Source organism: Telmatherina bonti (genome assembly GCF_933228915.1).
Source record: "Telmatherina bonti genome assembly, chromosome: 7".
NCBI lineage: Eukaryota > Metazoa > Chordata > Actinopteri > Atheriniformes > Telmatherinidae > Telmatherina > Telmatherina bonti.
Window position 1 is genome coordinate 28,584,143 of NC_136625.1, and position 26,134 is coordinate 28,610,276.

General features: G+C 37.5%; 1 protein-coding gene across 2 annotated transcripts in view; it reads right to left on the bottom strand.

The window, feature by feature from the left end:
* Nucleotides 1-26,134, bottom strand: part of ctnnd2b (catenin (cadherin-associated protein), delta 2b) — a gene marked incomplete at both ends in the record, with an annotated part of 131,940 nt that overhangs the window by 34,196 nt on the left and 71,610 nt on the right. For both annotated transcript variants that reach the window (XM_079243242.1, XM_079243241.1), the window contains 4 exons: nucleotides 8,293-8,506; nucleotides 11,844-11,976; nucleotides 21,133-21,189; nucleotides 23,979-24,222. In XM_079243242.1, coding sequence (XP_079099368.1) covers nucleotides 8,293-8,506; nucleotides 11,844-11,976; nucleotides 21,133-21,189; nucleotides 23,979-24,222 — 648 coding nt within the window. The remainder of the gene's footprint in view (nucleotides 1-8,292; nucleotides 8,507-11,843; nucleotides 11,977-21,132; nucleotides 21,190-23,978; nucleotides 24,223-26,134) is intronic.

A 26,134-nucleotide genomic window follows, 5' to 3' on the forward strand; every position in this document is an offset into this window, starting at 1 on the left:
GGTTGCCTCCTTGACCAGAAATGAAGCAAACTCAACACTTAAACCGCAGAAGTGAGAAAAATAAAGCTTTATGGGCTTTGACAAACCCAAACCTCTGAAGATCAACTTTTCCAGCCTTTTATCTGCAGACCTGTAATCACTGTGCGACAACAATCAGCATCCTTAAAAGCTGCTTGTATGCAGGATAGTTTGGTGTGCAGACTGATGACATAGAGCCTCTTTTAGAGCCCCCACTGGTGGTTTGACCTTGACAATGACAGTGTCTTTGCGGTAAGTGAGACCCCCCTCTTATGGCCAAAAACAGACTTTCTTTGAACTCTGAGTGAGCCTGTAAGTCATTTGAACAACTCAGTTGAAAAATCAGTTTTCACTTTGTTGCACAAAAAAAAGTACAATGAAGTGCTAACAATGGGTGCTGACATGCTGAGCTAACTGCTGGGCAGTTTACTTCTTTATCCCTCATACAACACAGATAGGACCTTTTATAAGAAGCTCGTACAGCTTCACAGGATTATCTGTTCACTATATGGATGTTTCTTACATAATCAGATTCTAAAGCATGCACATGGACTGTGGATGTAACATCAGTCTAATAAAACCGGTGCAGATATCATTTAAATTATGCTTTCTTCATCAGATTTGGTTTTTCTTTTAATTGGTTTTATGATAGGCCTTTTTAATTCAACTTGACCAAATTCTCGACAGTTATTTTCACTATAAAAATATCCACAGTGTCAGGTTCAGTCACTCATGCATAATACTTAAAGGCCCAGACCTGTTGCCAACAGGCTTTTGCATGGATGGAGTCTTGTCCTACATCTACAGTATTGATCTGATGACTAATTGTAAATATAAAAATGTTCTAATTTTATAAATTATCAACAATTTTCATGGATATCGTGAACGCATTGGCGCTAGTTCCATATGTGCTTCTGAAAAGTTGACGCCAGGGGAACTAGTTCAGACCTGTTGCTTTGCTCTCAGCAGCATGCATCATGATAAGGAAATAAGCTGCATTATTTGTACCGCATGCAAAGTTTAAAGGGGATTAAAGACATTCAAGAAGGCTTGCAACTCTGATATCATCCTGTTAGTATTTCTTTGCACTTCAGATTAAACTATCTTGCCACAAACTCCTTTCACGTCTGAGTTAAATTGGTCTAATGTTCACATAAAATAACTAAACATTAGGAAAAGTAAACTAACTTATTATTGCAACCACATGTGTTCAGCTCTTCTGGCCTGTTGATGAGGTATCTGTTCTATAAGGTATTTACTTAACTGAGACAAATATCCTATCCACAAATTTATCTGCCAAAACAGAGAACATGCATTTCTTAAAACCTTTAGCATCAGTAAGATGGTTGGTGCAAACCCAGACATTCTGAAAACATTTATTATTGACTAAGATATTTATCAGTGTATGTCAACCATTTGACAGTGGCAAAGTCCTCAACCATTCTATGAAAATTATAAACAGGTTTTGTAAATACGTTCACGATTTTAATCTTTTGCATGATGAATAATTTTCTTCTCATTAACTCCCAGTTTAGGTGTGACACGTTTGCTTGCCATGATGTCCAAAACACTGCACTAATTTTAATTTAATCATTGGTTTCCACCAATCAGAACACTACTTGACATTTTCTTTTTGACATTTTCTTACTATTTCCAGCCAATCTGAGGTGGATTTTGCAATTATAATTCTGTCATCTATTAAGCGGTTTTCAAACTTTTTGAGCCATGACCTCCAAGATAACGTACAGTACAGTGTTTATGCTTCCGCTTTAGCTTTTTCTAGCCAAGATGGTGCCAAATTCGGATTTTTAAAATGGCATAAGTAATAACTTTGTTATTTATACATTAATACATTCATTTTGACAGCTCTTATAAAAATTCAAAAGCTATTTGATCATTTTTACAATGATCTGGCAACCCCAGATGATTTTTACAATGATCTGGCAACCCCTCGAAATGATCCCCAGTGTGAGAACTTTAAACTCTGCAGAGGATGCTGAATAGATTTTGACAGAAAAATCAAATAAGAAACAACAGTTAATTTGACTTCCTTTTTATAATTACTTAAAGGTCTGTCTCACACATAGTATTGCTTGAACAAATCTCCACCACAACCTTCTGCTGCTTCATATAAGCATGTCACAGTCTGACTTCTCCTCTTGGTGCTACATGAATAAAAAAGAAGACGCATGTGGTGGGGGTGAGTGATGGATGTGCTTTCTCTTTTCTGCTCAACTGTTTCAAAAACATGAACGTGGAAAGTTAGTAAATGAAATTTGCTTCCAGGTGTATGCTGCTTTGTTTGCACATATGGACTGCTGGTGCATATATATTAGCACATATCATTGTTTCAAACGGCATAAAAACGCCATAACAGTGTATTTTACCTTACAAACTGATGTTTTTGTTGATGCAGGTGCAGTTACAACAGGCTGCTTGTTAACTAACTGGTGAAGGAACTACACACAACGCATGAAAACACAAGGAAGATGCCAAAGCTGGCTTACGTTTTAGTTTTTTTTTTGTTTTTTGTTTATTTATTCGTTATGTGAAGCATCTGCCGTGGATAGAGGCCAAAACCAAACATTGACATTCCACATTTAATCTGCAAAGGCAGAGGTAATATCTGCTGCTTTAAGTCAGCTTTATTCCCTTTAAATCATCATCATCTTGAGTTGTAAACAGCAGAGGTAAAAGTGGAAATATTACTAAACCAAAAGAAGGGCGAATGAACGGAGCGCAAAGGGCAACAAGCTTTTTTATGACTTTTTGTGACTTCAAGCAAACTGCACACCTGAGGGGGTATTTTTCTGAGCAAGTCTTTTGTTTATGTGTGTGTGTGTGTGTGAGTGCATGTGGGCAGCTGAATCTGTAACAGGCTATGCAGGCAGGCATGACTTCCCACTGTGATTTTGATTCAAAATGCTCACCAGTGAAAGAAGAACAGCACAGACAGGGCTGGAGATATAAAGGGTGAGATGGAGAAAGGCAAAGAGGACGAGATGGGGACAGAAGGAGAAGGAGGGAGCAATTATGGAAACCTAAACGCAGAGAGAGTAAGAGTACAAGAAAGAGAGAGAGTTATTTCCTGTGGGTCTTTGAAAGAGAGGAGAGCGTGGTCTGTCTGCGTCCGGTCAGTCGTTCAGCTGATTAATTTGTGACAGGAGGGATTTCTGTGTTCCGTGCCTTGAATTGCTGCTCTAATTTATATGGTAATCTTCTTTAAGACTCTAGCAGCATACAAAACCCTTTTATTTCCATCTCTGCTAAGCCTAAAACCCTTTTTAGGCTCACTCTGCGCATATGCATGAACAGAAATGCCCACACGGGTCATATTTTACATCACATCTGCTTGGAAGGCCTGAAATGTGGAAGTTATCAGGCCACTTTTCCTTTTTGTACCTATGATGGTGTCCTGTTTGCATGACTAAAGATTACAAGGTTCCCCTCTCTCCAGACTATCACATCAGCCTGAGGTGTGCAGTATTGCTGGAAACGATTAGGACAGTAGATACAGACTTGAAGGTAGCTTTTGTAGGTCATACAGACAGTTTACTTAAGGTCAGTCCAGACTTGTTTAAGCTTTCCATCAGTTTCATGGCTTTAAACAGTTACTAGAGGACGTCCTTTCTCTTTTATTGCATCACTTATTGATATTAAAAGGATGTTAGACATCTGAGATGAAGACTTGATGTGATTTGAATGCATTTTCAGACACACAGAACAGACAAAAAGGGCAATTTCACGATATTTTTCTTCATCCAGCTCACAACCGACCACCTCAAGAATGAAAACATCTAGTCATAATAATAAAAAAAAAAAAAAAATCCACAATAGTAACTTGTTAAAAGATCTTTGAGATATTTACTCTGTAAATATTTGGCTTTTTTCCCCTCATTTAATACTTGCTCTAAAATTCAAGTTTCAATTTACTGCTTTATATGTTCTTGATTTATGTCTTATAAAAAATCGTTAGTCATTTGCTGTTATTATAGTCCACATTTTTACCCTTCCAAGTACAATGTTTTAGTTTATTTAGGTGGTCTTGCTCATGGGAAGTAAATATGACATTTAACTGGCAGCTCCTGTCAAAAGCAGTAACAAGGTGACAGTTTCTTTATGAGCTCTTAGCGGAGATTTTGGAAGTACCCACACTTCATCCTCCTACTCATCTTCAGAGTGTACACCTGCTTGACAGTTGAATAGTCTTCCTTTTCTTAGCACTGTCATCGTTGGGCTGTATATATATATATATATATATATATATATATATTAATATATACACTATTCACAAAAAGTTAGGGATATTCAGCTTTTGGGTGAAATTTCACAACAAGCCTAAAATGCATTCAAACCTGTACAGGTGAACTTAATGTGATCTTCTCTAAGCTTTTAAATGCACATGTCCAACTGTTAAATGTTTCAATAAATTTTGCACAAGTTGCTGTTCTCTAACAAGAAGCTTAACGGCAAAAATCACGGCAGGTGTGTGATCCTTGAATTGACCAATAAATGTCCTGGTTCAATTAGAGCTGGTGTTTAAACAGTTGTCCTCATCATGCTGTTCACATTTTGACATCATGAGACCAAGACGACACCTAACAATGGAACAACAGTCCCTTGCCATTGCGATGCTTCAAACAGGACGTTCTCAGACAGAAGTGGCCACTGAGCTTGGAGTGTCACAGAGTGTCATCAGCAGGTTGCAACAGAGATATGGAGAGACTGGAAGAGTCACAGAAAGGCCTAGAAGTGGACGTCCTTTGGCCACATCCCGTGCTGATGACCGCTACATTGTGAACACTGCCCTGAGAAACCGGATGATGAATGCCACTCAACTCCAGGCACGTTTAAGAGAGGTGAGAGGCACCCAAGTGTCACGTCAGACCATTCGAAACCGTTTCCATCAGCGTGGTCTGCGTGCTAGACGACCTGCACAGGTACCTGACCACACCACCAGGCACAGGCATCATCGTCTTGCATGGGCCAGGGAGCATTTATGCTGGACGAGGAACCAGTGGGCCTCAGTGCTGTTCTCTGATGAAAGTCGATTCACACTGAGCAGAAATGATGGCTGGCAACGATGTTGGAGACGTCAGGGAGAGCGCTATGCATCAGCCGCTGTTGTCACCAGGCGAGCTTTTGGTGGTGGCGGTGTTACAGTGTGGGCAGGGGTGTCCACTTGGTACAGAACTGCCCTACACTTTGTGAATGGTACAGTGACAAGCCCATACTACCTGAATAACATCATTAATCCAGTGATTGTGCCCCTACATGAACAGCACAGGCCTAATTTCATCTTCATGGACGACAATGCTCCTGCTCATCGAGGCCGCATCATCAGGGAACGGCTGTTGGAGACTGGTGTACCTCAAATGGAATGGCCTGCACTCTCTCCAGACCTGCATCCCATTGAAAACCTGTGGGATCAGCTGAGCCGTCGTGTAGAGGCTCGAGACCCTGCACCCCAGAACCTCAATGACCTGAGGGCTGCCCTTCAAGAAGAGTGGGATGCCATGCCTCAGCAGGCAATAAGTTGCCTTGTGAACAGCATGAGACGTCGTTGTCAAGCTGTAATTGATGCTCAAGGACACATGACGAGATATTGAGACGTTCAAATTTTTTGTTGTGGTGTAACTACCATTGTTGTTACCTTTTGTTCGGAAATTTATATATTATCATTTGTTCATGACTTATCTTTTCTTTTATCATATGTTAAACTTTTGAGATTACTTTAACAAAGATTGATTCTTTCTGGTGAAGCAGGGTGCCTCATGCTTAATGAGCTTGGCTCACTCAGATATACCATCCTATTGTTATCTTTGCACCTCGTGTTTTACTCATGACTTGCTTCTGGTAGTCTGTTAAAATAGATGCTTATTGTTTTAGCAGCTGCAGGAGTAAATGAAGTTAATACTATACATTAACTGGAAAATGTGTGATGAACTCATGACATGTGTCATGCCATTATCTGTCAAATAAAAAGCCTGAGCAGAGGAAGAGCAAGCGAAGAAGACAGTTAGGAGTCTCTGTGCGAGCTCTGAGACTGTTCTCTTCCCCTTTGCAAAGGTTACACTGAGTTCTAAGTCCGTGTCTCTTTCTTTATTTTACATGTCACAGGAGTTTTAAACCTGACACCTTTTGTGTTGAATGAATTTTTTGAGATGAGGAAATCAGTAGTGCATCCTTCTACTTAAATGTCTTACTTTTATGATATTATATCACTGTAGCATGAACATATTGCATTTTCCATAAATTTCACCTGAAAGCCAAATATCCCTAACTTTTTGTGAGTAGTGTGTGTATATATATATATATATATATATATATATATATATATATATATATATGTATATATACACACATACACATGTGTATATATATATATATATATATATATATAAATAAAAAATGTGTGTGTGTGTGTGTGTGTGTGTGTGTGTGTGTGTGTGTGTGTGTGTGTGTGTGTGTGTGTGTGTGTGTAGTAATGCTTTGTCACACGCATAAACTGGTAATCCCTCATCTATCTTTATCTATATGTGTCGACATTTAAGGCTGAGTGTAGCTTAAAACTTGAAATGAATCAACCTCATACATTATTAATTATGTGGAGGATCTCTGTGCTTACTGATGGAGAATACAAATATGTTGTGGATACTAGTGTAGCTTGACAAGGTAAGTGTTTGTGATGAGTGCAGGGAAGCAGGCATGTGGTAAACAATGCTTCTCTAAAAAAGTCTCTCATTTAAGTAGTTTATTGTGTCAGTTCAGTATTCAGTCATATCATGTGCATGTTTTCTGAGGTAAAATAACCATTTTACTCATTTAACCTAACATCTCACTAAAATATTCATACAAATATCACAATGTTAATCTATGTAATAGATATTTTTTCTCTCTTTTAGACTTTATTGTGTCATTGCTTTTGGTTAGTCTAAACCAGCTATTTCCCACTTTCAAATCCCTCTCAGCAACACAAAAATCTTGGCGCTCTAGTTTGAAGCCTCTGACACTTTAATGCTCCACCTGTCAAAAGCTGCTCTGCACTGTGTTTTGGTCAGGCTGACTTCTATTGCTGCGCCAGCTCCACATCTTTATCAGCCTAGACAAAAAACATGGCAGAGCCAAGGCTGGAAAAGACAAGAGCAAACATATGATACAGATTCCCAAACTTCCTATAGGTCCACAAAGGAATTAATCTGGGTTGAATCCTGCATAAACACTGTGATTTAACCCTTTAAGATCCCAGTCTACCATGAGGTAGGGTCAATTTGCAGTGCCTTTAATGAATTTCTTAAAAATAAATTGTGGAAATAAACCAGCCTGAGCCATCTCTACTAATTGGTTTGGGTATGTAAAACCTAAACTAAGTGTTTGTTATAACCATAGACTGTATATAAAAAGATGGACGGAGCCACCGTGATGTCACCCATAGGTTTCTGAAGAGCTGAATTGGAGCTCGGTGGGCGGTTCCTACCTTTGCCATCTTGGCAGGGGCATGTCATCTCCCTTGGAAAATACATATATGGGCAAAGAGGTAGAGCTGAGAAGGGGGTTGTGAGTGTCATTGTAGATGACTGACATTGAGCGAACTCCGAGTTGCCTGTAGCTAAGAGCTAACCGAGTTAACCCTGAGATAACAGGAGCTAACCTGCTAAAAGAGGTAAGCGGGATAAAGCTAAGTCACATTGTTAGCCGGCTAAAAACCGTAGTTATTGTATGTTCTTCTTACTTGAAGGGGCAGATCGGGTACCTATCAATCAAAAGGACATGCCCCTAAATATGCCAAATTTCGAGATTAAATTACTTTTAAACGGGCGAGTTAGAAAAAAATTCACTCCCTCCACAGTTGTCATGAAGGTAAACCTGATTTTTAAACCGAAAATTGGTTTTTGAACCAGGTTTTAAACATGTTTATTTCTGCTGTGAAGTTGGTCTTTTTAACATGGGAGTCTATGGGGATTTGCTCTGTTTTGCAGCCAGCCCCTAGTGGATGAGGGGGGAACTGCAGTTTTATGCAGGCTTCACTTTCAACCACAGGAGGCTCCGTCAGTCTTTCATATACGGTCTATGGTTATAACACTGCTGTTACAAATGTGAACCATTTCATTTCACTGTTGTTACATTAGTATTAACTTCTTTTTAACACACCAAACATTTGCTAAAAAACATTTAGTCTGTTTATTCATGTCAAAAACAAATGGAAACACACAGAAACATTTTTCACTGGTCTTTTTGTTTGAGTGAAAGGTAAAGCGATAAGATGTCCTGTACCTGTGAGCAGCTCTCTAATCTCCACGTCAGTGGTCTTCCTTAGCAGTCGGACCAGAGCGGGTATACCTCCGCAGTTCTTCAGGGCAATTTTGTTGTCATCATTGGCTTTGCCATACACCAGGTTCCTCAGGGCTCCGCAGGCGCTACGATGCACATCTGTCATCCGGTGGTCCAACAGGTCTACTAGCAGCTGGATTCCACCCTGCCGCCGAATCTAAAGTAAAAATGAGTACAGCATGGAAACCAATAGAGGGTTGTTTATGAATGATAGCAGGTTCTTTGTTCAAACTTTAGTCATCATGCAGTAGTTTATAAAATAAAGTTCTAAACTTATCAAAACAAAAAAATGCCTCCATTTTACTGATGTAAAAATTATTCTAATAAAAGCCATTGTTTTCTCCTGCCCGTCACTCCTTTATGTGTGCAGCCATCTGTGCTTTCTTCTGTCTAGACTAAAACAAAATGTAGGGCAGACTGGCTGCTCTCTATTAAAAAACAAGAGTCATTTAAGGGAGGCACTAGAGCAACACGGAAGTTGTGCTTGCAACTGTTGTGGTTAATGTAGAAAAGATACAGAGCATTAAGTTTAATCTACATCTACTGCTCCTTTGTGATTGAAAATCTGAAAGTGGAAATACAGTTTTTATGAAATGATATTTGACATATACACTGTTGCCTTAAGACCAATAATGTCAGTTTTCATCGATTTAACCGCTGACTAACGCGATATTATTAGTTTTCCATTAAAGCACAGGTTCAACATATTATTTGGAACATGATGAGAATACAGGCCACAAAGAGCAACCTTAATGTAACAGAAGTGAATAAACATGTAATTCCCAGATAAATGCACAAGGTTGGATATGAAAAAACCTGACAGCACCAAGACTTTCCTAGTTTTGATGTGGGTTGTGTCTGATGCAACATGGCTCCAAGTGGTAGGTGATATAAGGAAATTGCCCAAGCAAGCCAAGAAACCAGATGTGAGTCCTCATTAATATGAGAGAGGATACAAAAGCAACAGTGGATAGAGCATAAGCTGAAACATGGTTGCAGTAGTGCACAAGGTGCAGGGTGAATGTACAAAAGAAAAATAGGCTACACCGTGTAGAAATCCTGATTTAGAGAAAAAAAATTGCACTGAAAAAACAGGTAAATATAGTGCAAAACTAAAAGACAATACTATTGGTGATAACTGAAGGTGTACGCATTCTGATGGTGTATGATCATTGGGATGTGTACACAGTGTATAAAGTAATGTAGATGACATGGCAAGAGGAAGCACAGATTGTATTTTAGCATAGAGAGTCATGGGTACCACAGACCTCTAGCCAAAGCAGAAGGAGTAAAATCTTTGTGAAGTGAAGGGGATGGGTGCATAAATGTAAGCATATAGGCACAGGAGACATATTGTTGCTGACATGGTGGGGGTCAAAAGCACTGCTTCAGCACCATGGCTGACTGTAGCTGAACATCTGTTTAGCTAACAGCAAATATGTAACTTTAGGTTCTAAAGTACCACAGTTTTTCCATCTGCCTTTGTGATTTCTACTTGCTGCGTTAACCAGATACAGAAGACCAACTTATCATCTTCCTCCTTATAATAACTAAAGCCACAGTAGCTATTTTAGACTATCTAGAAAACTTTGACTTCACTCAACTTCTACTAAACAGCTAAATGAAGGGAAATTTGCAAGTCTAATCTTTCTGAACTGTATCAGTCTGAGCCATTAGCACTGTTGTGCTAGCTTGTGACAGTAGCCCTGGCAGGCTGGAGCTCTCAGCAGGTTGTGGCAGCTGCAGAAAGTGCAGCAAACTTCCTGCTGCTACAACTTGAGCTCGCTGTGTGTCACCAGTTAATGATCAGCAGGTTAAAAAATAAAAAAATAAAAAACTGGTGAGGACCTGTTTTTTCTGAAGGGCTTAAAAGTTTTTTCTCAAACTATCCTGGGATGTCGAGAAGCACCAAGTTTACCTCTACCTCTTGAAAAACAATACCTGTTTGTTTTTACCCTGTAGAGGGCGTTTTGAGTCATTTTTGACCCATAAAAATCCCAATAATTTAAGAAAAATGCTAAAATAGCAATTTTAACAACAATGTAGTAGATTTCCATCATTAAGTATGTTTTTTACAGCACATTTTTGGATGCAGTGCCCCTTAATGGTCTCAACTGAGAGACCACAGGACAAAATTAAACATGTTGAGATGGTAATATTTGGCTATCTGCAACCAGAACACAAAATCTGATTGTGTACTACAAAGTGATGTCATCATTGTGCCAATTCTGGTGTTTAAGTCCTGCCCTTTCCGTGTAAAGCTGCCTTTTGTTCATTTGTTTTGGGATTTGTGTGTTCTGCCAATTGTAGATTGTTTCGGCTCTTTTTCAAGTGTTTCCTGAAATACTAATTTGTTTCCTCAAATAGGAATTTGTTTTCTTAATTTTATTTTTTTAAATGTGTATTTGTTTCCTAAAAATGTAAAATTGTTTCTTGAAATATAAATATTTTTTATATTTATTTGCTTCCTAAAACGTTTTTGTATTTAAATTTGTCGTTTAAATGTAATTTTGTTTTTGAATTTTGAAATGTGTTTTTGACATTTTAATTTTGTTTTGCACTTTCCAGCCACCATGGGAACCCCATAACTTCACAGTAGTGATTGCAAATTAAGATAATGTGCTGCACAGCTACAAATGATACAAATAATATGCCATTTATTCACAAAACACAACTGTGAAATTTTATTTGTGTACTAAAAGATTTAGCTGCTTCCCAAATGAGACAGGATGCTTTAGTTTTATTCCTTGCTGCACAAATCAGGCAGTAGGCCATAAATAAGATATCATTACAATAAATTAAAGCTTACAATACAAACAGAAAGAGGGCAGATTAACAAGGCTGCTGCACCAGGTTGTTTAAGTGGTTTGCTTGATGAGTGAAATACAAAAATTACGAAATACGAAATACGAAATATGAAAATTTTTTTTTTTTTTAGTAAAGCCTAGTACATCATTAGAGTTAATAACTAAATGCAAAATAAATGTATATTTTATATTGTTTATTATTAATCCATTGCAATCATAACCTACCAGGTATTCAAACATCCTAAAAAAGTGTTTTTTTTTAACCATATTCGTTTTTTTCTTTCATTGTCCATTGTTTTTATTGAATTTCTTTTATCTTATTATATCATAATTGTGATTATTTGTTGTCATCTTACATCTGTAATCTTGTAGATTAAAAAATCCTGAGAAAATATCAATCAAATTTTGATAAACAAAAAAAATAAAATACTAAGAAGTGCATATCTCCACCATTTACTCTCTAGATCAGATTTAGGTTTTCTTCATGTTTCCATAGATCACAAGATTAAGTGGTTGCAAACGAATCAATCCTGTCTGATCACATTGTCACCATGTGAAAATTTTGCTTGAGAAATTCAAGGATGTGAATTTGTAGAAAAAACATGCATAAGTGTAAAACGGATATATAGTTAATAAATTAGGGCCCAGCAAATAAAAAAAGAGATAGTTCCTCAAAGAAATCTGTACCTCAGATTTAATCTTGTTGTCTCCAAAGCAGAGGTGCTGGAGGTACGCAGCAGCGTTAGACTGGACTGATGGAAACTGATGCTGTAACATCTGGATCACCTCTGGCAGCTCTGGATCCCTCCAGCCAAACTCCCTGTAGAGACAAACACACACACAAACAGAAATAAAATGTGAGAACAAAGATGTAGATGTGTGAGTGTGTGTGTGTGTGTGTTTGTAGTTCAAACTGTTCCTAGGCAGCTTTCTTCCCTACTGTGACCCTGATTTAAAATCTTGCAGAGAAAAAAGAAAGACAGAGACAAAGAAAGACAAAAATGGAGCCTGGAGAAGAATAACACAAAAACAAAGATTTTGCTGTTTAAATTATGCTTAATAACTTAATTTGAGGAGAGATTAATCTGCACAATCTCATAAAAAACACATCACTGCAAATTTGAGCTGTTAAAGACCATAAATGTAGCGTTCTGACAGCGGTCTAAAACTTAATGAGAAAAGCATGGAGAGGTAAAATCAAACTGAGACCACAGAGAAATGAGTCCCCCAGTTTGATGTTGGATCCATTATATTAATTCTAATAATGATGACTCAGAGGACAATACACAATGAAAATGGGTACTTGGGTCAAAACTTCCTGCGTCTATTTAATGATTTTCAGTTTTTGTTACAGCCAATAAGTTTCTCAATGTTTGATATCACTTTCTAAGTGCAAGCAACAGGAGACTTCTCAAACATGCCTTCTCAAGCATTTCAAATTAAAAGCTGGTTGTATTAGATTTTTCTACAAATTCTGCCTCCATCCCAAACCATTATGAATATAAAGTAGTATTTGTTAGCCACTGTGAGAGCTCCCCCCTTTTCTTCTGGTTTTCGTGTCTCACACCAGTTCACATGAGGGTATGCTTTAAGTTTACAGGCACGCACATTCACACGCTAAAACATATGTGGAAAAACACAAGCTCTCTGTCCCAATAAATATGTGTAAGGGTGGCTGTATGTGTGTAAAAGTGGGAACAGAATGGGAGAAAGATGAGACGTGGAAGATGAGAGAGTTGGGTGAAGGGTGGAGGAGAAGGTGGGAGATGCTCAGACTGGCACCACATCTCAAAGTTTTACTCTCAAAGTAATTTTTGACTAAGAGAAGATAAAGGATGATACTTCCTGGATGCTAATTTTTCTATAAATTTGTTTCACTGTGCTCTGCTGCTTTTGATACATTCTCCACACATCTACCTTCCTTCTGTCTTCACTTTCTCCCACTTTGATTTGAGCGTCTCTGACAGCAGCGAGAGGTTCGGGACGCATACAGAAGCCCTGCTTCTCTGCTTTTTGTGTAGAAGTTGTTTTCTCTTTGATGTATCTTTATTCTTGATGCGGCAACAGCCTGATGTCCCCATGGAGATGACTTCACTTCAGTCTAATCTAACATAAACACACAGACACGCACACAAAGACTTGCAGGTTTGCACAAACATCAGCATGCAGCGAAGGCACGTAGTTCACACAACTCGGTGCCCTACAATAGTAGTCCAACACATTCACATGCGCACACTCATACATACACATTCAGCCATCAAAGGCAGAGCAAAGAAGCCAGGATTAGAAAGCTTTTGTCTCTAAGTTTCATAATAGGCCAATGGGATAAACCTCGTGTTTGAAAAACTGGAGAGAGAATCATTTCAAAGGTTATTTTTTATCTTTTTAACAATTTTATCTTATTGAAAATATCTCCTCTCGGTGTCTCTGATTCCCTTTCTATACGCCTCCAGGCACATACGTAAATACACATTCACACAATACTGCGGGTATGCACATAGGCAGAAAGCATGTGGCTCAACTAGATAGCATTAAGGATGACATACGCTTGTATCACTCACCCTCTGAGTTAATTGGACAATAAGATATCCAATGCTACGCCTGAGTGAGCTGTCACATGAGGGGGGGTTTAATGTCTATTTTGCTCTATAGGAATAGCAAAAATTGACAAATTTACAATTAAAAGTGAGACTGCAGCAATGAGCCAGCGCACACATTAAGCTTTTGGCATAATTTGCAAACCATTTATTATCAAATCATCTGGTTAAGTGAAGCGCAAAAACAGGTGAACTGATAAGGAGCATGTACCCACATCACAGAAAATAGGATTTGTACTGTTTTTCTTCTGCTGCTCAGTGTTTCTATCTAAAGCTATTTTGTCTCAGAAGGAAATGTTCTGATGTTACGTCATACATACGTGGACATGAAGTTTCATGGCACCTTACAGATGCTGTTTAACATTAAAAAATTCAAACAAATGCTTCTATATTCAAAAGAAAAAAGGGGTGAGAAGTGACTGAAGATGTGCCATCAGGATCTGTCCTATGACTCACACATGAAATAGATTTCTCATACCACCTTCTTCTTGCCAAGTTAATAATGGAAAATAAGGAACTTTTACCTAAATACAAAGCTCTTCATGACCAACCTAAATTTTATCTGAAAGTTTCCAAGTTTTCCATAGAAATCTGCAGTCAGGCTGCAGGTTTACCTACGGTTCCTACAGTTTGTGAGAGGCAGAAACATCAGTCATCAGGTCCCTCCCTTTGGAACCACCTTCTAGTTTGGGTTTGGGAAGCAAAAACTTATATAACTTATGTATGTGTTAAACAAGAAATCTGTTGATTTTGAGGGTCTTTGAACAATTTATAAATAAGGAATCTTAATTATTCAGCAATGAATCATTAAACATGTTTGGCCTGGATACCTCAACATGTATTTTGTATAAATTGTTAAGTGATAACAGTATAAAATAACAGAATAACAGTGAATAACAGTGTAAAAATCACGCTTATTCTCTGTCTGACTGCACTGTAGTTACATTTAGTCTGGCTAAATCTGAGCCAATCATGATCAATGTCCTCAATGTTATTTTAACTAAGCTGTATCAATAATTTAATTTTTGGCTGCCAGGAAAGTTATATATGCAAAGTTCAATCCTTTACTTTGCAGAACGTAAATACAGATTTGGCAAAATTTGGCATATGCACGCATTGATTTGTTTTAAAACTGTTTACTGTCCAATAAACTTACAGATGGTCCAACTTTAACTAATTTTACTAAAACATCAAATACTTTTTAAGATAAACATATGTTTATCTATGACTATGTACTTATGTCTATAAATGACTAGACAACAATTTAGTGCTATTCTTGCCATGCAACTGCATTTTTCCAAGGCTGTAATGTCATTAATGCTGTTTAGGGTGAGGATATGTAGCGGGTCCAGCATGCCTGCAGTTATGATGCTGCTTCAGTCAATACTATAAAGATAATGATGCTATGACTAAAGAAAAACATCTAAATGTTTGCTTTATAATAATAGTTAGCAATTCAAACAGTGGAGGAAAAGCAGAGGATAATAACTACTGTCACACCTGCTCACTCCCACCATTCTGTGGTCATGAGTATTTGCAATAAGCCAAATAAATAAAAATGATCTAAAAATAATCAAACATTGTTTAAATGCTACGGCTGTAAGGAATTGTGGGATAAATGTATCTAAATTGATCTAGTGCCTTTAGGCTTCTATCATCAGGATTTAGAGTATTATGCCAGCGCTCTATTCATGAGATACTACTGGGTTATTACAGTCAGTAAGTTTAGTTAATTATTTCCGCTGAGTTTAATTAACAGTCACGGTGAAGCTGAAGCCTATCCCAGCAATCATCAAGAACCCTGGACACGTTGGCAATAGATCACAGGGCCAACACAGAGGGACAAACAACCATTCACACTCACATTCATTCCCTATGGAGAATTTTAACCTAATGTCTTCGGATGGTGCGAGTAAGCCAGAGTACCTGGAGAGAACCCACATATACACAGGGAGAATGTGCAAACTCCACACAGAAAGATCGCTGTTCAAACTTCCCCCCAGCTTAGGTTTGAACCAGCAACCTTCTTGCAATGAGACAAGAATGTCATATAGCAAAATGCAATTGAAAGTGTTTGATATTTGTTTGATATAGCTGTTATAGTTGTAGACTGAAATAACTACCTGTGTAATTTGTTGCTGTGTACATGAAAAAGCCTCTGACTGAACATATCTTTTTTTTTTTTTTAGAGGTTTTTCCATGTTGTTTATTACTTTAACAGTTTTTGAAACATTTTTCTTTGAATGATCATCTCTAATGGCATCAAATTGTTCTTCTGCAGAAACCCAGCTTTCTTCATCAGTTTGTTTCGCTTCTATGTGTCACTGGGTTTGTTGTTGGCTCCCCAACAGATGGCTGCAAAGCAGAATTCACCCAGACCCGGACCCAGAATATGCAACGTCTTGCTGAAAAGAGTGAAAGACCTCAGCTAAACCTACTCTAGACCTTGTAGATAGCTTCAGTAATACATTTTAGTTTAGTCTGCTGTCCAAGTAAACAGCCAGGCATCTGTAGTTCTCCACCATCTCCATCCCAGGATAGTGCACACACAACCCCCTGTTGTGCTCCTGTGCACCCCACCTTCCTTTCTAACAAACAACCCTCCAGTCTCACAAACTGTGGTCTGTTTGGCACTAAGTAAATAAACCATGTGATTGTAGAAGTATCCACTTGTATTTTCTGAAGCAGGCTACGTTGTGTTAAAAGCACTGGGGAATTCAAAGAATGGGATCCTCACAAAGCTCCCTGACTTGACCAGATGAGAGTGGGCTCTCTGAAGCATGTGGATCATGGCATCTCTGACTCTGAGCCCATTTTGATGAGTCAACTGTAATGAGTACTAAAAAGCAAAAGGGTAAAAATGAAGAAGTGTTCCACATTCCTAAATAGCTGTTCTACACAACCCTTCAGAAATCTGGGTCTGTCTCAGACCATTCGGACTTGCAGCCAAGTTGTGGCTCAGTTTCTCCAGTTGAGGTAGATGGAGATTGATGATGTTGGGAGAAAAGTTGATGTGGCTATGCTCCCCTTAAGTGCAGGATGATGGTTGGGAAAGAAAAGCTGTGGGTCCAGTGTGATGTCCGTGTGACCTGAAAGCTCGATTAGCTAGTCTCATTAGTAAACAAAAGAAAAAAAGAAAAAAGTAATAAAATTCTGGATTTAGTGGCGAGAAAAGTGACAATTAAGAAGAAAACTACAGAGAATGATAAGATGAGAAAGTATTTACTGGCACATTGTTTCTTACAAAATGTGCATATGGATGTGTGTTATGTTCATATGTGTGCGTGTCTGACTAATCCATACCTACCTACAGACTTAAACGTTTCATTAGGCAACCCACTGGACTGGGACAAAGTACCGACAAACTGTCAATTCACTCTTTGTTCCAAACCAGCCATGTGGGCAGTCTCAAATCACCTCTTGTCTAGCTGAATGTGCTGGATTGTGTGGTACTGCGCGTTTCTGTGTCATCCAAAGCCAAAACATTTACATCACAATAAATGGTGCCAGACTCCTAGCTATTCCTGTGACTCAGGTTTTTTGAGGAACAGAGTGATTTGAAACCAGAGAGTGAACTATGCGAATTGTGTGTGTTCCTACTGAAGGCTGTCATCGGGGGGAAATGGAGATGTGTCTGATGACTCATCCTCAAAAAGACAGACAGATAGACAGACAGGCACAGCAGGTGCAGTACACCTGCAGCGTAAACTGACAGGAAGAAAGCAGGGAAAGGAGGAAACTTGAAAAAAAGAAACTGTCAAAAGTGCTGATTCACAGCATTTACTTTTCTTTAAGTGACTGAATAAATGCAACGTATGAAGCAAAAGGAATAGATTACAACAACAGAAACTATGTCCTGTACCGGGCACTGAAATGCATGAGGAGCTCTGCATAGATGCCACAGCATATGTTCACATTATCACCTCTGTCATCAGCCTCATTTATGCTCTACATTAAACATACATAAGAATGATGCTTTGTGCCCATATTCAGCCTCTTATTTGTTGGTTTTAATATGATTTTGCAGAATTTGAGGATGCTTACAGAAATATGGCAAATGGAGCAGGAACACCAGAAATCACGGGAGCAGTGCTTACAGTGTAGCTCACATGTAAACAGCGTTGTGTGACTGGACACATCATAATCTCCTCTGCCATTGTCATATTTGTTAATGCCTGAAAGTGTTGTTAGAATTTGAAGGCGAACTCTGGTTGAGGCCAACTTCCGATATGTATGAGTATGTTAACAGTGACGTTTGACTACATTTGACAAGGATGCACCTATTTACATACGTAAAGGAAGCATATCTGAGGCTTTATTCCTTCTTGCTAAAAAGTCCTCTCATACTGCTCTGTTACTGATGTAATTAAACTATGTGTTTATTCCATCTAATTTAATCCTCCAAAGCGGGGGTCTTCAACTTCTTTCCTGGCCAAGAATCCCCAAACAAATGGAAAGACCGAGCAGGGACCACCATACATGTGTAGCATAGGACAGCTTTGCTTTGTGAGCTCACTGAAAATGTCAGTAAGATATTAAAGGTCAACATTGGGTCACAGAGTCTACTTACATTGCAATGCGTACATTTTTTAAACCAGCCATAACTTTACATGATCTGTATACTTTTAGGTCTACTGCTGTCTGTGCTTCCACCTTTCAGCTGCTACATTAGCCTCACGGGGAACTTGGAATAGCTAGCATGTAACATGTTGCCATGTAATTTAAACATAAGCAAAGAATATGGTTCCTCCTCCACTTTCTGTACGGAATCCTTGGAGAAAAGGGTCCAGGGCACTCTCCTGTTGCAATTGAACTGGTACCTAGCTGGAGAGAGCTCCTGTGTCACGATCTCCAGCAGTACCTCTCCAAGAACCCAGGAGTCAACATGAATAACTAGAAGACTAAAAACCCAAGTGTACGATAATACTTTTTGCCTGTTGCAATTACAGTCATGTTCATTTTAGTTTAAAATCAAATGTAAAAAAAAAAAAAAAAAAAAAAAAAGACTAAGTTTATTTTTCTGATTTTTAAAATTATTTGCAGTTTTTCTTCTGTTGCAAAAGCTGCTACTTTCTGGTGCTCATCTGACATCTGTCATGATGCTTCCAATTGCCCCAAGATAACTTTAGCTGTGAATTTTTATCAGATAAATAAGAGGTAACTGAAGAAAATATGTCTGAATAACCTAGACGACATATGTTTGAAAGCCTGATGGCATAATTGGCTGGTCTTCCAAGTTTAGACAAGATAAAAGGAGTCAGAAAAAACTGCAACTTACACACAGGCACACACAAATCCATGCACTTAAAATTGTAAGAGCATGAAATAAACTGAGACACTTATATTATCATGCCAGCTCCTGTGTAGATCAACTCTTTTCTTGTGTTAGAGGGAATGTTTCCATAAATTACTAACAGCCTGAGGGAGGAAATGCATTGGAGTACATAAGAGGCTGTCTTCACAGTATGCCTTAATTCTCTACTTGGTTTAAATGTGTGGCTTTACAGATTTAAACCATATTTGTTTAAAACTTCCAGGATAGGATACAGGATATCTATAGGTATCATTAAGAAAGTGTCTGCAGGCGGTAACAATATTCTCAAATTATTTAAATCTTTATATATACACTGATATCACTGTGTGCAGATGCAGTGCAGTCAGAAATATTTATTATGTGTCTTTTTTCATCACACAGACACTTTTTTTCTCTCCTTGCATTTCAGCTGTCATTACGGATGTCCGATATGTTTTTTTTTTTTTAACTTATATCCGATATAACAATTTTATCCAACTCTTAATTTCTGATAATGATACAAACCGATACTGAACCAAACAAACAATAATAACTGGAAAACTATACATCACATCTCTTATACTATGTCAGTTAGATGAGTTAGAGGAGACTTTGCTAAATAGTTTGACATATAATACAAAATATGTGATATATAATATAACATAACAATTATAACATAATATAACATAAAAATGGAGTCATTAAAAAAAACTATACTGATAAGTTTGATTTTGCTCTTTAATGCTGACATTGTCCGATAATATTAGTAGGCAGATAATAGATAAATAAATACTTTATATATATATATATATATATATATATATATATATATATATATATATATATATATATATATATATATATATATATATATATATATACACACACCATCATTAAAAGTTTGGACATGCTTATTCCTTGAATCTAATAGGAAAGTGTGTCCAATGCTACAATATAATGATCACCAAGCAAGGAAACTGAACAGTTTTAAGAATCTCTGTTCATAAAGTTACACAATTTGTTGCTAATTGCCATTTTGAGGGAAAAAAGGCTCAAGAGTGAAATAAATCTTGGGAACAAACTACAAAAATGGCAACATTGGCTGTCACTACTCTTTTTACAGTTAATTAGCCATGGATTATCATTCCATCTGATTAACCAGACTATCACCTGTTCTAGTGTGCCACTGGTAATAAATGAGAGTAAGTTTTGTCCAGTTTTTTTTTTTATCAGCTAACACTACATCTTGCCAGTTTTTTGTCAGGATTGTTAGGTTATGGCAGTGTTTCTCAATTCCGGTCCTCAATCCCCCCCTGGCCTACATGTTTTATAGGTGCTTTGGAGGAGGATCATGTCTAAAACAGACAGGGCGGGGGGGGCTGAGGACCAGAATTGAGAAACACTGGGTTATGGTACACTCCTGCTAGTATTGTTGGCTCAATACTCACAAAAGGCACAAGTTCCACATTTTGTTAAACATCTATTGGGAGATATTTAAATAAAATCCGTACCACAATGCCAAAAAAAAAAAAGTTTGGAACCAAAATCAAAACAGGGCAAGCCATATGAACACAGCCAACACAAAACAGGCTCAAAAATACCTGGACAGACAATGAAGACAAATGAATGACAGAATTGAGCGACAAGTAGATAATTAGATGAAAGGGATGAGGGAATAGATGAGAAGCCAAAGGAGAGAATGAGGAATACTGACCGTAATAGACAAAAGCTCTTCAAGCCACATGTCTGCAGACTGATTATTATTTGAATTGGCAATCAGACATTTAAATTTATTGTCTGTCTTATGCAGACATTACAATTTTTTCATTTGTATTTTCAGGTCACAGGTGGTGTTGCAATGAACTCCAATCTAACCTCCAATCTAGTATATAGTGAGCACTGCAATATAAGTGATCCCTGTTTAATAAATCACTAAATGGGTGACAATACAAATGTGAAATGTCATGCTGCCATTAACAACTGTATCAGATATTGGTGCCATATAGAGAAGATGGAGAGATTCAGTGAATGAGACAAAGGTAAGATAGACAAAATGTACATATGTATAAATAAATAGTTGGATTACTTTGTCATTCTTTGCTCGGCTTGATTTTGATTCCACACAAGGAATTCGGGGTCGTACCTATCGAGGGGGGACAGGCAGAGAGAAACAAGAAAGAGGTATATGTTGGCTGTCTGGCATCAAATTATTCAGTAAGTGTCATGATAGTGATGATTAGTAAGTAAAAATCAATATGTAGTCACTAAACTCATCTTTCTCTCTCAACATTTAGTTTTCAGGCAATTGTGGAAAAGGTGGGCAGGGTGAAGGACATGCACTCAGAGTGGGTGGTGGGAAAATGGCAAGTTTGTCAGATAAAGAGAGGGTCTTAGCACAAAAACAAAGTTGTGCTTCTTCTTTTGCCTCTGTTCTTTTTGTGTGCTAAACTTTACTGTTAGCCAACTGCTGCTGTGCAAATGTAGCACAAAAAAGTAAAGGTGGCTTTTAAGTCAACTTGATAGTGTGAATAACAAAATCATCCATGCTAATGGAGGGTTATATATTTCTTTCTTAGCATTTTTCCCTCTTCTGATTGCAATTGGACTTCTTTTTTTTTTCAGAAAGCGGTTTGTAGCAAACTAGCTAAATAGCAAATGACAAGCTGTGCTAAGCCTGATCTGTGTGTACGTTACACAACACAAGTCAGATAACGTTTACAGGCTTACCATATATTTAACATATATTTGGTGACTACTCTAATGTTTGCTTTTCACTGAAAATATTTTATTTTGCTCATGCTGCTATAAATACTTAGTTTTCATTTAATTTTCCAGTGCTTTTGTTTTAGAATGCATTTTATTAACTCATGAGAATATGTAAATTAAGTAGATACTGACTGTGTAAAGTCGATGTAAAGTTATTCTACAGAAGCACAACATCTACAAGTTATACTTTGTTGGAAAGACTTTCCAGCCCTATATAATATACACAAACTGATATTGTTAAAGGTGAGAAATAATTGATCAAACTAAAATTTTCTTATTTTTTCAGCAAAGTTTAGATATAATCTATTAGGAATAGCAAATAACCGAAGATGTGACACAGCTCAGTCTCATAAGAATAATGTTGCAATAATTACAGCGGTTATCATGTTCAAAATCTTTTGAAGTTAGGTGCAAAAATTGTGAGATGGTAATATTTTGCATTGCCTGTTGTTGTGCAAGAAAATGTTCAGGCAATGCGATGCCAAATAATTAGCTGTGTATCTAGTAATACAGTATTAAATTCTAAACACTTGAAGGGCTCCGCTAGGTGTCAGCACTCATAAGCTATGTTGACGTATGGGTCAAAAATTGCAGAAGTTAAAGAACAAGTTTAGTTATTGTCTAGAAATTCCTTTTTTTCTTGCCAGTAAATCCCATAAAAAGGCAAAGATAACATAAAGGAATTTGTTTTTCTTTAACAACCACAGACTAATATATGCCTGTTACACAATATGCTTGTTATCAAGACCAACAAACAAAATCATATTCGTGAGTCATAGTTTTGCATTAGGTTTAATGTTTCTACACTTTTAAATGGAGTTTTTCTTTTTTTTTTTTTTTTTTACACACACCTTGCCATATCATTATGTTAATATTAAGATTTTTGTTCAAGATAATACCTATATACAATTATAGACTTTGGAGACCCTCCCTTTAATGCAGCAAAGACATCAAGCTTTCGGAATGGCTACAAATGGTAACAGCACCGATGCTGAGTGTATATGTAAGTAAACATGAAGCAAAATGCCATGCAGCGCAAGTCTTTTCTTTTTCTGTCTTGAAGTGGAAAACGTTTCAAAGCTTCAAACGAGAGAGCAAACACACGATGTGAGTACAATGTGCACAGAGAAAAAAAAAACCACTTGGACAATGATGACGGAAGGAGCAATGATAACAGCAGGAACAGGAGACACCTGTCCTGATGACATAGAGAAATTTTTATGTACCCAGTTGTTTCAAAAAAAATTCAGTACAGAATATATATATATATATATATATATATATATATACATATATATATATATATATATATATATATATAAATATATATATATATATATATATGCTAGTTCAATATTAGGATCTTACAGTTGAGCTGAAATGTCATTGGAAGAGACTTCAACTTTAACAAAGCTGCTTCTATCTTAGACAGCTGGCCTATACAGTCATCAGTCAGAAAGAAAGGAGCTTCGACAGAAATAAAACCCAAGACATAGTTGGAGTAGGGTTTGAAACTTGATTTTAAATTAGACAAAAAGAAAAAAAAAACAGCTATTCGGCTGACTTTTTAAGCATCTATCTTATTTGTGTTTTGTTGTTTGTGATTATCTCTACAACACACCCACACTAGAACACAGAGCTCTGCTCCACTACAAGCAGACTTTGTGCAGATTTTCCACATCAAATGTGTCTCCCGGCTGTACAGAACATGACTGATTGCCGCTGACAAAGAGGCACTTCACTCCTAAAAGCCACAGTAAACTTTAGAATCGGTCCAAGAGGTGTGTGCGGGCATTCAAACAGCAGTGAGAACAAGCCCCAACAATAGAGAGGACAGTGAAAGATGTGGCGTGATGTGTGCTGTATACTAAAGCCCAGATTCAGCCAGTTTTACTGCACCTGCCTGTCAGATCACAATGCTCAGCCTATTGTTGCAAATTGTTGTAGCAACACAAAACCTTGTCACTAATTTGTGGTTAAATAAATACTGTTAGTTTTAAAATCTGATGTTCTACATGTAATATCTTCCAGAAAAGTTACATTTACGTTATGTTTGGTGAATCTGGACCTCAGTAAGTTCAGTGAAAGTGGAAAGGAAGCAGAGGAAAGGGCTTCATCATCGAGCCAGAGCTGATACCTAAACACAAATATCATGTTTCTCCTCACCTTGGGTCCTTCTGAATGCTGTCCACTGATGGGGACCGGCCGAGAGCAGCTTCAGGGGGGAGGGCAGGGCCTGACTTGCTGTAAGGCGACTCGGTGGATGGGCAGAACTGCAGAGTGCGATACGGATTGGCATAGTCGGCAGCTCCGCCTCCTGTGGCAAAGCTACCCCTCTGAAAGGTGGCGGCCGCACTCTGGCTTCCTGTTCGCTGCAAGGGGATTGGGTCAACACCGGGAGAAGGCGGGGCTAGAGTGGGAAGAGGAGCGTAGGGATAAAACAGATAGTTGAGGACTTCTTGGTACAATTGGTTCACCACTAGGGTATGAATCACAGGGTTTGAGAGAGCGGGGGGAGCGAAGGAAGAAAAAATCCCAAACAAACACGACCCCGAACACAAAGGACGCATGTACACAAGCAGGGATGGCAGAATGTGACAACACCAGCACCAATGGAACAAAGGGAGAAAGTAAAAAGACGCAAATCATGAAACACAGAAAATAAAAACAAACCAGAGACAACATCAACTAAACAGACGTTTTGTTTTTTTGTTTTTTTTTTAAAAATCAAAAGGTCAACTCACCAAATGATGTTAGTTTTCATTTGAAAGATATAATCAAAGTAAATTTACTTGAAACAACAAAAGTAAAACAAGCAAACAGAAATGTAAAAATTGGGAAAAAAAAAAACCAAAAAACATAATACTTAAGATATGAAGGCTTGTTTATGATGACACGTATAAACAGCCTTACAACACAACCAGATTATTCCATTATTAGAGCTGGTTCCATTCAATAAACCTCAAGTTGCTGTCCGATAATGATGCTGTGTATTCACTTAGATGAGCTCAAAATTAGCTTGCTGATTTAAAACAAGAACAGAAAAAGTGGACAAACTGACAATAAAATGTAATTAAAAAATAAAGTCGTAAACAAGCGAAGTGTGGAACTGATCTAGTCTTTGGATAAGTCAAATTTATATTTTGATATGGATATTTTAATCTTTCTGAAGCTGTGATCATATATGGACAAAAAGATGAGTTTGAAGAGAGTTGTTTGACAAGGGATTGCAAAAAGCTGTTTCTATTAAGACATCTTCTATATAATAATGTCATTACTTTAAAAAGCAACGTCACATAGAAAGAATCTGGCTGATGAATTGTGGCAAAACTTGACAGACTTCATATTTTAATAGAAAATATTTGTTGTTCTTAGAGTCAAATGTGTTTTTGAACAAGTGCCTCACATCTGTCACTGGTATTGAACTTGAAGGGATAATTAGTTTTATCAAGTTATTTTATTTCTTAATTCTTATTTCTTAATTCTTTTTCCTTAATTCCTGTCAGGTAGGAGATCTGATATAGAAGGTAAGCTAACAGCTACTCAACTCAGGGCAGCAGAAGAGACATTTTTTCTCTATCCAGAAATACTCAAACCTCAAAGACTTCAGAGGAGTTCAAGGAAGTACTTTGCATTTAGACAGTAGATGCGTTTTCATTAGTTTTTGACAAAATGACAGGGATATTTGTGGGTTTTGACAAACAATTGCAGTTTGCAGGTGTTTCTGCTGAATGATGTTTAGCACATAGGCCTTGTAAAATCTCTTTGCGGCTTATTCAAGGCAGCCACATAGCAGTACTTTTTGTTTTTCTTCCTGCTGCAGAGAATTTGCCTCAGCTTTTCAAAGCTTTTCTCCCTCATTTCCTTTTTCAAATTCATTGTAAAACTCTGAAATTTGCTGTTGTCGTGCCATTTTTATGGGACATTAACTGGTCACATGACCCCTTATGTCACATCCCGCGACATGAAAATGCAAAAAAAAAAGTGTTTCTGTTACACTTTTACAATATCCATCTATCAAAATGTCTGAAAAACCACATCATGAGAAAATAAAAACATTTTTTATTATTAAATATTTATTATTATTAAATATAGCAATATTTGAGAGTTTTTTAAGTAGGTTGTTCCATTGGTGCTTTTTCATTGCGATGTTCAGGTTTTGCGCAATGGGGGGGGGGGGGGGGGGGGGGTAATAAAAATACACTCAGACGCAAAATGCAGCACCAAACTAAACAAATGTCAATAGCAAAAGTTTAAAGATCCATAGTGCAGTGTACTCTCAAAGCATTACATATTTTTAGAGTTTTAAGTGGTTTTAGCTA